The sequence below is a fragment of the Odocoileus virginianus genome, chromosome 23, assembly GCF_023699985.2.
Source record: "Odocoileus virginianus isolate 20LAN1187 ecotype Illinois chromosome 23, Ovbor_1.2, whole genome shotgun sequence".
NCBI lineage: Eukaryota > Metazoa > Chordata > Mammalia > Artiodactyla > Cervidae > Odocoileus > Odocoileus virginianus.
The window spans coordinates 9,710,426-9,722,958 of record NC_069696.1 but is presented as its reverse complement, the minus strand read 5'-3'; the positions used below and the strand labels follow the sequence as shown (position 1 = coordinate 9,722,958).

At 60.5% G+C, this 12,533-nt stretch overlaps 1 protein-coding gene across 3 annotated transcripts; it reads left to right on the top strand.

The window, feature by feature from the left end:
- Positions 1-6,163: 6,163 nt before the first annotated feature.
- TNFRSF13C (TNF receptor superfamily member 13C) lies at positions 6,164-10,233 on the top strand. 3 transcript variants are annotated; one of them, XM_070453437.1, is made up of 4 exons: positions 6,164-6,248; positions 7,015-8,412; positions 8,780-9,043; positions 9,578-10,233. In XM_070453437.1, the coding sequence occupies exons 2-4, from the start codon at positions 8,076-8,078 to the stop codon at positions 9,757-9,759; spliced, it is 783 nt and encodes a 260-aa protein (XP_070309538.1). In that variant the 5' UTR covers positions 6,164-6,248; positions 7,015-8,075; the 3' UTR covers positions 9,760-10,233. The 3 variants fall into 3 exon arrangements, with proteins under 3 accessions (XP_070309538.1, XP_070309537.1, XP_070309536.1); XM_070453436.1 differs by having other exon boundaries at positions 8,777-9,043; XM_070453435.1 differs by lacking the exon at positions 6,164-6,248 and having other exon boundaries at positions 8,201-8,412; positions 8,699-9,043.
- The last annotated feature ends 2,300 nt before the right edge of the window (positions 10,234-12,533 follow it).

Genomic DNA, 12,533 nt, shown 5'->3' with positions numbered 1-12,533 from the left:
CAGATCCTGGTTCCCTTGGAGCGTGCCAGCGCCCTCCCAGCACCCCCTCCATCCTCAGGCCTCAGGATGGGCCCTGCTTGATGCCCTGGCACTGCCAATGCCGCAGGGCCTCTGCTTTGACGTCACCATGGCAGCCACAGCTCACGCGCTTCACTGACGGATGGGCCAACCTGAAACTCGGTGCAGGCGTCATGAGGATGGGGCCCACCTTTCTCCTCTGCCTGGGCTCCTCTCCACCCCGTGCTCACTCGGTAAGGTTTGCCGAGGCCTGGCTGGTCTTCCAGGCTGCCCCCACCGAGAACCTCAGCAGTGGCGATTTCGGTTCAGGTCTCAGACGTCACCCGACCTCCGCAGAGCTTCACGCTTTACAGAGCGCTTCTCACACAGTCACTCCTGCCGCCTGCCCTCCCCGCAGACCTGTGTGAAGTTGACAGTGTTTCCCCATTTCACATTTAACGAAACCGAGAGTGCTGTCATCAGAGGCATATCCACAGTCACACAGGTAATCAGGCAGAGCCCACCCCTGGCCGCAGTTCTCTGCTTTTTCTCTCTGGTGGTTCTCTTGTGTGCCCAGTCGTTGAACAGGGGTTTGGTCATCTCCGCTGGGCAGTAAGAACCCAGAAACGATGGACACGCAGGCCTTGTGCGGGAGAAAGCGGCCCGTGTGGAAAGACGGTCTCCTGAAGTGCCGTTCCCACTGGCTGGGGCCCCGTTAGCTCAGGGGCAGGCCTCGTGGAGGGGAGGGCGGGGAGCAGGGTAGGAGCCTGGGGCTTGAGCCAAGAACTCCCTCAGCATTTGGGGAGGGAGGCCCCCTTCTGTGCCGAGGTCAGGGTGGAGGTCTCTGCAGGGATGGACAGGATCAGCTGAGGCCCAGGAGGTCAGCTTCCCGGAAGGACCTGGGGTCCTAGAAACCGGCCTTGTCTGCAGCCCCTCGGAAGCCTGGGCCATAAAGGGAGGGGAGAGGAGGGCGACGGGCTGAGGTGTCCGAGCAGGAGCGAGCAGGGGTGAGGGCACGCCCTGCCTGCCACATCTGGGCTGGCGTCAGATGGGGTCCTTCTCCGAGCCCCCGCCCCGCCCCCAGTCAGCACGGGGCTCGCTCGCTCCCTCTCGTCCCTGTGCCACATTTTTTTCGCCACCTGGTGCCATTTAACAAGAGAGATGGCACCACATTTTCCAGCCGCGGGCCTGGGAGCCTTCCAAGCGCTGGGGGAGCACCGTGCTCTCACGGCTCCAGCGAGCTCAGTGGGGCCCCAGAACCCTGGAACCCCGCCTCTGCCTCACAGCGGAGCCGAGCCCCCGGACCCGGGAGCTGGTGTGACAGAGGGAAGTGACGGAAGGCCTGTCTCAACGCCCCTGTGGTGCCTGGCACAGGTGCCTGGTGCCGGGGCGGGAGATGGGAAAGGCTGCCCTTGACTGCTGACGGGTCACACGCTCGCAGGCAGGCCCCTCATGCTCGATGAGCCTGCGTTTCCTCGTCTGTAGCCTGGGGTCAGGCTAACTGACCTCTCTTCCCAGGCTAAGTGCCTCTTCCCAGCCACTCATGACGACCGAGAGGGAGAAGCTGTGATGTTAAACAAAAAAATAAAGCTAGTGGAAGACTCCTCAGGCTGGCCACAGTCATGGGGCGGTCACGTCGGAGGTGGTTACTGATGGTGGGCATCGACCCCTGGGCAGCAGGCCCAAGGCAGTGGGCAGCCCGAGGCACCATGCTCCCTGAGAGCCCAAAGGGGAGGGAGGGGGCGTCGGGGCCCCCGCCGTGTGGGTGAGACATTGAGGCTGCCAGAGGGGCAGGGCTTGCTCAGGGGCACAAATTTCTTTGGGTCTTCAGGGCACCTGGTTGCAGGCAGCCCTTGAGCCCAGGCCCGAGGGGCTCAGGCGCTCTGTAGAAGGCGGCCCAGACCCAGGCATCCCGGCCCTGGGCTGACGCTATTTCCCCTCCCCACCCAGGAGGGGGCTCCGAGCCTGGCACCTGCATCTCTGCCACCCCTCAGCGAGCAAAGAAGGCAGGGGCGGCCTGGGGCTGTGGCTGAGACAGGGCAGCCTGGCCACAGAGGGGAAGTGATGCACTGGGAAAGGACCCGGCCTTTGCGTCCCACTGCCTCAGGGTCTGCGGCCACCCTGCAGCATGACCTGGGGCAGCTCACTTCCCATCCCCGGGTCCCGCGGCCTGGCGAGGTCCTCGAGAGGCTCAGAGAAACCCAAGGGCCGGGCACAGCACCTGCCGGGGTCTGGCCCTCCACGTCCTCCGCAGATGGTGGTCTTGGGGGTGGACGGGGTGGGTGGTTGGCTGGCTGTGCCCAGGGGTGTGGAGTGCGAGGTGAGCGCAGGAGGTAACTGAACTAAAGCCCCGCCGTGGGGTGTCCCTGCCCACACACACCTGGTACCGGGCCGGACTCCAGCTCAAAGGGACCCTTTCCAGAAGACGCCTGCTCACCTAAGCCCTCCCCCACTGCCCCTGCGCCGCTCAGCCTCCCCTGGGGCTGCAAGCGTGCAAGCAGAGAATCATTGTGAAAGGACTTCTCACAGACATGGGGCAAGGCCGGGGGAGGCGGGGGCGGGGGGGCTGCAGAGCCTGCTGCACCCCAAAGCTGTGAGGCCCACTCGAGTGTGACCCTAGGGATGGGGGTGGGGTCCCTGAACAGCCACTCTGGGCGGGAGAGCGGGTGGCCATCCCTGGTGCCCGTGACCCATGTGGTGTCGGGTGGGGGGGTGCCAAAGACATCTGGGGGGCTCTGGGAGCTAACATGTAGCGGGTGCTTGGTCTGGGTAACAGCCTTCCCCGGCCAGGCTCAGAGGGGACCCCCGCACTTGGTCCTCTTCCGTGCTGGACTAGACCCCCCTCCCCCACCCACCGTCGATGTCATCAACCAACAGAAGTGGTCTGGAGGGGAGGGGGCAGGACGGCTCAGGCCCGAGGGGCTGCCTGAACTCATCCCTCCTCCTGGGCTTGCTTTGTTCTCTGCAAAGGAAGGATCGGGGTGCAGGGCCAGGCCATGGTGGGCGTGCACGCTCCCGTCTCCCTGGTTGCTGCGGCCGGTGGGTCCCTGGGCCTCGCCCACTCCTCCCCAGACATCCTCAGGGTCACTCGCACCTCTGTCCTCCTGTTCCAAGGCCGCACCGGGCCTTTCCCAAGGCTCCGGCCACTCCCTGTCGCCCTGCGCTCCTGACGTTTCCTCCCCAGCACGTCTCACCTCCCCACCTCCTCTGTGGTTTGTGTTGGGCCTACGTCTCTGGTTCCCTGCTGTCGCCCCAGAACCTAGAACACTGCCTGACCCACGGTACGTCCCCGGTGCCTCCTGGCTGGTGCCCTGAATGAGGCCTGGGGACAGCTGGCCCCTTGGGGGGAGATCCTGCTCCCCATCCACCCCATCCCCCAAGTCTCGGCACCTCTGCCCACCTTACACACCTGGAGGCCTGGCCCCAGAGGGTGGGGGACGCCTCTCACTGTGAGGCTGAGGGGCCGGGTCTCCTTTCGGACCTCACGTGGAGGGCCCACACCCCCCAGCCAGGGGCCAGGCTGAGAGATTGCTGGGGCTGCCCTGGTCAGGAAGCCCTGCACTGCACCTGTGTGAGCTGGTGGCTGGGGGAGGGATGGGGCCTTGAGGATAGGCTGAGGGGCCCGAGAGCCTGGGTGAGGACTTCCTAACTGCCTCCCGGACAGACATCCTCAGGGAGCACTCCCACCTCTGTCCCCCTGTTCCACGGCCTCACCTTGTGTAACTTGGATTCAAGGGGAGAGGGACTTCTGGCCTCACTAGGACTTTGAACTGACCTCCCTGCCTCTCCCAACACTTCCCTGTGTCTAGAGGCCCCACATCACACCCTTCCCACTCTTCCTGGTAGGAAAGGAGACCTTCTGGCAGTGTCCTGGATGTCAGAGCTAAAATGACATCCGTTGGCCAAAAGTTTAGTTCGGATTTTTCCATAACATCTTATGAAAAATCTGAACTAACTTTTTAGCCAACCCAATACATGAGAAAGGCAAAGGAGGGCTTCCCGTAGCACAGTGGATAGGAATCTCCCCGTCAAGGCAAGAGACATGGATTCAATCCCTGGTCCAGGAAGATTCTACCTGCGGAGCAATAACTAAGCCTGCATCCCACAAGTACTGAGCCCTCACTCCACAAAAAAGAGAAGCCGCCGCAATGAGAAGCTCACACACCGCAACTAGAGAGAGCTCTCTCACAGCAGTGAAGACGCGGTGCAGCCAAAAAATAAAGAAAAAAAGGCAAAGGGAATCTCGACTCAGGGGGCGCTGGCCGCTGTGACAAAATGAGAGAGAATTCCCTGGTGGTCCAGCGGTTAGGGCTCCACGCCTTCACTGCCAGGACCTAGATTGGAACCCTGGTCAGGGAACTAAGATCTTGTATGTCATGTGGCTTGGCCCCCAAAAAGAAGATGAGAGAGCCAACACAAGCACTCAGACCGACAGGTCAGTTCACAGCCCGTGGCCCCTCTCTATGAAACACAAAACCTGATTTTCTCAATGCGCGTAGACGAGAATGTAAAGGCATAAAAATAAGACTGGGATGAAAGACTTCAACAAAGTGAAAACGGACCCCCTCTGGGGAACGGCAGAGAAATGCCCTTCTTACTCATCCACGTCAGTATTGTGTGAGGGTTTTTTTCATGAGAACATGTTCAGATATTACTCACAAAATTACAAATAAAACTAATTTTTAGGTAAAGAACACAGGCATCCCAGGTCTCAGAGCTCTTTCACATCCAGATCTGGGGGCTGGGCCTCTCTGCCCCTGGGGCCTCTCCTCTCCACCCCCCTGACACTGAGCTTGTCCACCAGGCAGAACGTCCTCACTTCCCCACCCTGTCCTTGAGGCTTGCAGGGCACAGGACACATAACCCCAGTCAGCCCCCCCGCCCCGGAGGTACAGGGTCATCCCTCTGCCCCTCACAGCCCCTATTTCCCCATCTGAAAAAAAATGACATCATGACAGCACCTGTGTCAGAACCATGGGGAGGGTGTTTTGGGGGGTATTTTGGGGGACACAGATCAAAGGAGACTCCGTTTTCCCTGACAGACTCAAATTAATCATATTTAAAAAACAAAACAAAACTCAGTGAATGAAAACTTGAGAACACTAATAGATTCAATTAGAAGGGTTTTTCAGCAACAAAGTCCCTAATTTTCTACTTGCGCATGCATAGAGTAATGATACAAGTTAAAGTAAAAGCTATGGAGAGCACAGGGGACATTTGCTTGAACCACATTTGATTTTAGAAACTTAACTCCACCCTCTTGGTCATATTTCACAGTTAAAAAGTGATACAGAAGGTGAATTTTAAAAAGTAATAAATTTGACTTCAGAGGATATGAAAAAATAATTGAGGAATAAACTTCTACCATATGGTCTGATGGTGAAATTTCGCTCTCTCGCCTTTCTTTTTTTTTTTTTTTTTGTGGCAGTACATAGCATGTAGGATCTTAATTCCCTGAACAGAAATTCAACCCCATGCCCCCTACAGTGGAAGCTCAGAGTTTCAACCTCTGGCCCACCAGGAAAGTCCCGAAATTTCTTAACCCCTAAGTCATCCAAACAGAGATTCAAGGTCTCCCCGCTTCCCTATTTAGGAAGCACAAGTGAAAAGGTTTGGAGTCAGGCCCTCGCAGGCTCCATCTGCCTGTCCTCAGCCCCTGCCTCTGCGGGCATGCAGGAGGCGCCCGGGAAGCCTGTGTGTCCAACGAGGACCTCTTTCCTTCCAGGAGGCCTGCACCACCAGGCGCCACTGTCCCCTAACGGCCCGAGGCCCTGCTGGTCACCTCCCCTGCTCTCTGCCAGGGTCAGAGCAGCCGCAGTAAGACAGAGGCCCAGGGCCGTCCGTGCAGGGGAAGCTTGTGTACACGACCCCAGACCCGGGCCTCCCATCCCCTAGGCGTAGGTTCTCCCCAAGTTTCCTGAGACTCAGCTCCCTCTGCCCAATTGTCCGGCACCCAGCTTCAAAGAAGGGGCTGCCCAAGTGGCGCAGAAGTAAAGAGCAAACCTGCCAAGGCAGGAGACACAGGAGATGCAGGTTCGATCCCTGGGTCGGGAAGAGTCCCTGGATGGAGGAGGGCATGGCGACCCACTCCAGCATTCTTGCTTGGGAAATCCCAAGGACAGAGGAGCCTGGTGGGCTACAGTCCATGGGATCCCCAAGAGACGGACTGAGCGCGCGTGCGCAAACACACACACACAGGTTAGAAGACATGCCTGGTGCTACTAAGGGCTCGGCCTTCCCACGGCTAACAGGTAATAGCGGCATCAGTGGTGATGGGGTGGGGAGGGGGACCCAGTCTTCTAGTCTTGCCCCCGCCCCTCTGCCCCTAGGAGGGCTTGCCTTGCCCTGGCTCCTGTGCAGGCTCCTGGCTCCCCCACCCCTTCAACACACACCCACACTCACACCCACACCCCCGCCCCAGACCCACTTCTCCTTTGCAGTTGCCCCACCGCCTACACCTTCCTGCCACGGAGTTGCTGGCCCGTGGGCAGGGGACAGAGAGGCAGTGGGCCCCGGGCTCCTCAAGGCCGGCCATCTCAGGGTTTCCGGAGCCAGAAACCTGGGAGGGGGCTAGCCCTGCTCCCCTCATTCCATCACGTCCCTCTTTCCTCCGAAACAACTGCTGGCTCGTTCCCCAGCCCTGGGCTGTGGTGCCAGGCTCCTCACTGTGCTGCCCACCCTGGCCAGGCTGCAACTCCACAGCAGCGGGCAGAGGGTCCCTTTGAAGGCACAGCTCAGAGAATCTCACCCACTCCAACACCTCCTGAGGCTCCTCACCCCCCAGGGCCTGTGGCTCAAGGCCTGGCCCAGCCCATCCGCAGCCTTGGGCCCCCAAGGCAGCGGCCAAGCCAGTCCCCAAGGCAAGCTTCCCCTTGCCCCTCTCTTGCTTGTGAACTAGTCTGTCCCACCTTCTGTCTGAAAGATTTCCCTCCTGCTTGAGCCGCTAAAGAGCTACTCCTGGCCCTGAGCCCCCTCCCTGCCCCCCGGAAAGTTACTCTTTTCTCTGTGCACCTCCAGCCCTGAGTGCTTAGGGGTCTGGTACGGCCCACCACGAGGGCACCACGTCCATGCTCCTTCCTGAGGCTCTCTGCTGGCCCCGTTCCCCCGGCCGCTCCAGGTAGGGGGTCCAGCATCTGTCCAGGAAGGCCAAGGGGGCTGGTGTGTCTGCCTGAGACTCGGTCCGAGAGACACAGGTGAGAGACAGGAGGGGCAGCCCCAAACACTAGGGAGTAGAGTCAGACAGGAGGGGCCCTGATGAGACACAGGGGCGAGCAGGCCTGAACACACCCAGCCCTGGGGAAAAGAAGTCGATGTGGGTGGCCTGCATACTGCCTCCTGGGCCTTGGTCTGTCTATCTGTTTATCGGTTGGTCTGAGTCTCCCTCTTGCTTAAGAGCTAGAGATCGAGGTGTGCCTGGATCTACCCCATCCGCGCACTCCATTCCAGCCAGTGCTTAACAGGCAGGTCTGACTGGGACACTTCCTGCTGAAAGCCCTCCATGGCTCCCCAGTGCCCTTGCAGCCAGGGTCTTGGCTTCTCTCAGTTAAAGCCCCAGTCCCGCCCCCAGTCCCAGCATTACCTGGCCTTCGGATTTGGCCAAAGGCCTTTGTTTACACTGCCTGCTCCAGTGGATCTCACTCCATCTAGCGAACACCTGCTCGTCCTGTCCACAAAGCTTCCCTGTCCACAAAGCTTCCCCGTCCCCTCGGTGGGGATCATCTTCAGGGATGCTGTGGCCGAGAGGCACTGCCTCCCCCATCACCACCTCCCAGTGCGGGAGTCCCCAGGGGGCCTGGGACAGTGTGGGCACTCCGGTTGTGTTTGATGAACTGACCAGCGCTGCCTGAGAAGGACAGGAGGGCTCCCCGGAGAAGGAGGCAGGAAGGGGAAGAGGGCCAGTGAGGATGGCCTGGGACCACAGGCTGGCCATTGGGGGGCAGGACGGAGGAGGCCACCCCAGAGCTCTGTGTCCTGCTTAAGGGGCCCATCCTCTGTGCCCCAAGATAAAGCCCTGGGTCTCAGTCCCAACCTGATTTCACTGCCCAGAAAAGGGCCCGCCCAGTGGCTGTCTAGGGGTGATGGTTGAATGGAGAAACCACAGAGAGAAGGTCTGGGGTGCTGGGCCACGGGCTAAGAGAGGTCCCACTCCAGCAGGCAGGAGGGCGGGCTGGGGCGGAGTGGGTGGCGCCCCGCCCGGTTTCCTCCCCGCGGGGCCGCAGAGGCCAGAGTCGGCCCGGAGGGCGGCGGGGTGCGCGCAGAAGGCTAGAGGCTTTGGCAGCGTGCAGCGAGGGCGGAGAAGCATGCGGGGCAAGGACCGGCCGGCACCCACGCAGTGCTTGCAGACCCAGTGCTTCGACCCGCTGGTCCGCAACTGTGTGGCCTGCAGTCTCCTCCGGACGACGGAGCCTAGACCGGGTAAGAGTCGAGCCGCGCCGACGCATGGCGCGCGCGCGGGGCAGCCCTGGAGCGGGAAGGAGGGTGATGCCAGGAGTCGCAGGCATGCCCTCCCCACCCCCCACCCGCCGCCGCCCAGGACGTGGGGAGGGGGCAGGGGCCTCGGGTTAACTGGCGAGGTGGGGTGGGGAATGTGAGCCGGGGGCCAGGAGGGGGGACCAGCCGTCGGCGCGTGGCCCTCACGGCCCCCTCTCGCCCCCTCGGCCTGCGCTGCCCCGCCCGGCCGTCCCCACCCTCCGCGGCCCAGCCTCACCTTCCTCCGGCCCTCCCCCTCCCCACGCCCCCCTCCCCACCACCCCCTGCTCCCCATGCCCGTCCCCTCCAGCAGGCGGCCCGAGCAGCCTGGCGCCTGGGACGGCGCTGCAGCCGCAGGAGTCGGCGGGCCCGGGGACCCCCGCGGAGGCCGAGGCGGCGCTGCCGCTCCCGGCGCTGCTCTTCGGAGCCCCCGCGCTGCTGGGCCTGGCGCTGGCCCTGGCCCTGCTCGGGCTGGTGACCTGGAAGCGCCGCCGGCGACGGAGGCTGGGCACGGCGATGGCCCCTGAGACTCCCGAGGCCCCGGAGGTCCCAGAGGCCCCGGACGGAGACCCAGACAGTAAGTTCCTCGTCTAGGGGACCCGAGAGGGCTGGGGGACGTCGGAGGGGAGACATGGCCCTTGAGGGGTCCAAGGGGGGCTGGGTGAAGGAGTAGGGATGGTCTGAAGGAGGTAAGGCTGAGTGGAGAGAAATAGTCCTGCCAGAGACCCCTCAGTCCAGGGCGGGGGACACAGCTCTAGCGCCCCAGACCTGTGTGAGGAAGAGACACAAGGCTGGGGAGCCCGGTTTGGGGTGAGGGGGGTGGCCTGTTCTGCCCTCTCTCTGGGACAGCCAGACCGGTTCCCACCTCTCCTTGCCCTCTGTCAGCACTGGCATTTTGCCAGCCAGCTCTAGAAACTTCCCGTCCTGAGGGCCCATCACGTGCCACCCCTCCCCATCCCACCAGTGGGGCTTTATCAACTGACTTCTCTCCCATCAGTCAGATGGCTGTCCCTCCAGGGAGGCTTCCAGAACAGGGGGTGGGGACGGCTGTGAGCCGATCCTGACCCTGCGCCACCCACAAACACCCCCCCCCCCCCCGCCGCCTCCCCAGAGCCCCTGGACGTTGACACCACACTCTCCCCCGGAACCCTGGATGCCTTGGCACCCATCTGGCTTCCGCCCAGTGAAGACCCGGCGGCCACCCCACCTGCCCACAGCGTCCCTGTGCCAGCCACAGAGCTGGGTTCCACTGAACTGGTGACCACCAAGACAGCCGGCCCTGAGCTACAGTAGTGACTGAGGAGGGCAGCAGGTGGCCCCCGCCCTCTCTATGGGCCACCAGCCAGACTTGGAGGTTGAATTCAGTTCTTCACCCCGGTGCCCACTGTCCTTTCTGGGAGCCCACCTGCTCCCCAGCTAACCCTGCAGAGCTATAGGCACCCAGACCACAGGGCTTGGACTGCGTGGCATTGTATGGCATGTTAGCATTTGGCTTAAACTCATACTGGGCTGCCCAGGCGGCGCTAGCGGTAAAGAATCTTCCTGCCAATGCAGGAGACATTAAGAGAGGTGGGTTTGATCCCTGGGTTGGGAAGATCCCCTGGAGGAAGAAATGGCAACCCACTCCAGTACTCTTGCCTGGAGAATCCCATGGACAGAGGAGCCTGGCGGGTTACATTCCATGGGGCCGCTAAGACTCGGACATGACTGAGTGAGCACAAACACACAAAATAAATTCATACCACCTCTCGTTGTCCTTAAAGGTCATAGCTGGGTTCTGTGCTTTTTGAGTGGTTGGGAGACTCTGAGTACTGAGTTTTTCTTTAAGCTTGGGGAAACCACCATAAACCAGAATGAATCTAGGAAAGCATTGAGTAGGAGGATGCTTTATTTGTAGCTGGGTTGTATTCAATACTTGCTCTCGGAGCTGTCCCGCTTTTAAACCAATACAAATGGCAGCAGTGAGTAACCAACTGATCCTGACCGGTTTGCTTTGGGATTTAGTGCAAGATGAGTTTAAGAAATAGCCTGAATTGTGCTGGTTCGTGGGTATCTGTATCCTAGGGTCACCCCTGAGCTTGGCCCAATCTGTTAAGATCTGTGATGCTGTTTTCGCCCTGGTGGCAGCTTCCAGAGCCCCAGGCTCACACTTGGGAGGAAGTCTAGAGCCTGTGGGGCTGGACTGCAATTGCACACGATGGCATGTGGACAGCGTGTCCGCATGAGCCCAGCTGGAGTCCGAGCGGCCTCCGGGGCACCCGGAGCTATATCCAGGGCAGGGCCAGGACCAGCAGGAGGCTCCTTACTTAGGAGGCAGAGCAGGCCTGTGGCCTTGAACCAGCTGGACCCGGTGTCCTTTGAGTGCCCTTCACTCTGTGGCCTGTCCTCCCCTAGTCAGGCATCCACCACCCCAGCAGAACTGCTCCTCTGACCATGGTGCCCCCAGCCCTGGGGCCTGGAACCAAGACCCTGGCTCCCAGTTCTAGACCATGCTGTGCATTCAGTCAGCCACTGGCTTTCCTGCCCAACCTCCTGTGATCAGGAGCATTAGATCCTCCTGACCTGGATTCGACCCTGGACTGTATCCTTGGAATTTGTCACAGCTTAGCACCCTTGGAAGGGGCAAGGGACTGGGAAGTCAGAAGATGGTATGCTGAGTACCATGTTGTCCTCCTTGTATGTTCTTGACCATATTCTTTTCTCTTTTTTGGGCCATGCTGCACACCTTGTGGGATCTTAGTTCCCTGACCAGAGATGGAACCCAGGCCCTTGTCAGTGAGAGCTTGGAGTCGTAATCCCTGGACTGCCAGAGGATCCCCACCTTGACCGTGTTCTATTCTATGCATCAGTTGCTCTCTGTCCATCTGTCCCTGACCTGCCCATCAGAGCTGCCCAGTAGACACCTGCACTTCCGGCCCAGCCCTTTCCCAGCTCAGAAGATAGTCAGTGGCCAGCAACGTTTGGTGCCCCCAGAACCCGGACAGCCACTTCTGAGTCTCTTCTCTCCATCCTGAACACATCTCAGATGCCTCCCCCCATCCCCCCGGCCACCAGGTGGCTGAGGTGAGGTCAGGGTAAGGGCTGTAGGCAGGAGGGTCAGGGGCAGGCCCAGAATGGGCCCAACTTTCCATTTCTCTGCATCTCAGAGTTGGGGGAGCCTGAGCTGTTCTCGGCCACCCCCATCCCCTCCCCACCTTTGCTACCACAGCCAGGGGGGTGGGCCTTGGCGGCGACACAAGTGGGCGCAGCCCCCTGGGGCCCAGACATGCAAACCTCTGGCACCGCTGTGTCCCCACTGAACCCCTGGTCCAGTCTGTTTCCTTTTCTGAAAAATGGAGGTGGGGGTTGGGTGCAAAGCTCTCCTCCGGGCCTGTGGCCCTCCAAGGACTGGAAGGAAACCTAGAGCATCCCCACTCCTCACCTCCAGTTCACAGATGAGAACACAGACTGTTTCCTGGAAGGAGAGTTGTTGCTTTAAAAAGGCCTTGACCTTTTTTAGAGCCCTTTTGGTCAAACTGCTTTCCTGAAAATCTGGACCAGTTCTTGTCCCTGAGCAGGGATTATATGACTCATTTTGCAGATAGGAAAGAAGAGGCCCAGAGAGGTCGAGGGATCTGGCCCAAGATACAATCCGCAGTGGTGGAGCTGGGCTAGACCTGGGCACCTGCTGGCCAGAAGGTTCCAGGAGCAGACCAGGGAGCTGCAGACCCCAGGCATTGGTTCCAGGCTTTGCTCTTTATTTTCACCTCGACTCAAAGATTTCCCTCCCCAACTGATCTCTTTCTGCAGTAAGAAGGATCCAAGATAGACTGGGAAAGCTGCTTGTTGGGATCGGAACCCAGGGAAGTAGCCTTCCTCCCCCTAGCCTGTTTCTGGCCAGATTTTCCTGGTGCAAAGTCAGGTGTCCCCAAGGTCCCCAGGGCCCTGCAGGTGGGGGCGGGGCTGGCTGAAGTCTCAGTTCCTCCTGGGGCTTCCTGCAGGCACCTCTCACTTCCTGCCTGACAGCCCTGGCTCCTGGCTCAAGGTGGGGGTGGGGAGGCCCAGCTGGTGAGGCCAGGAGGAGGAAC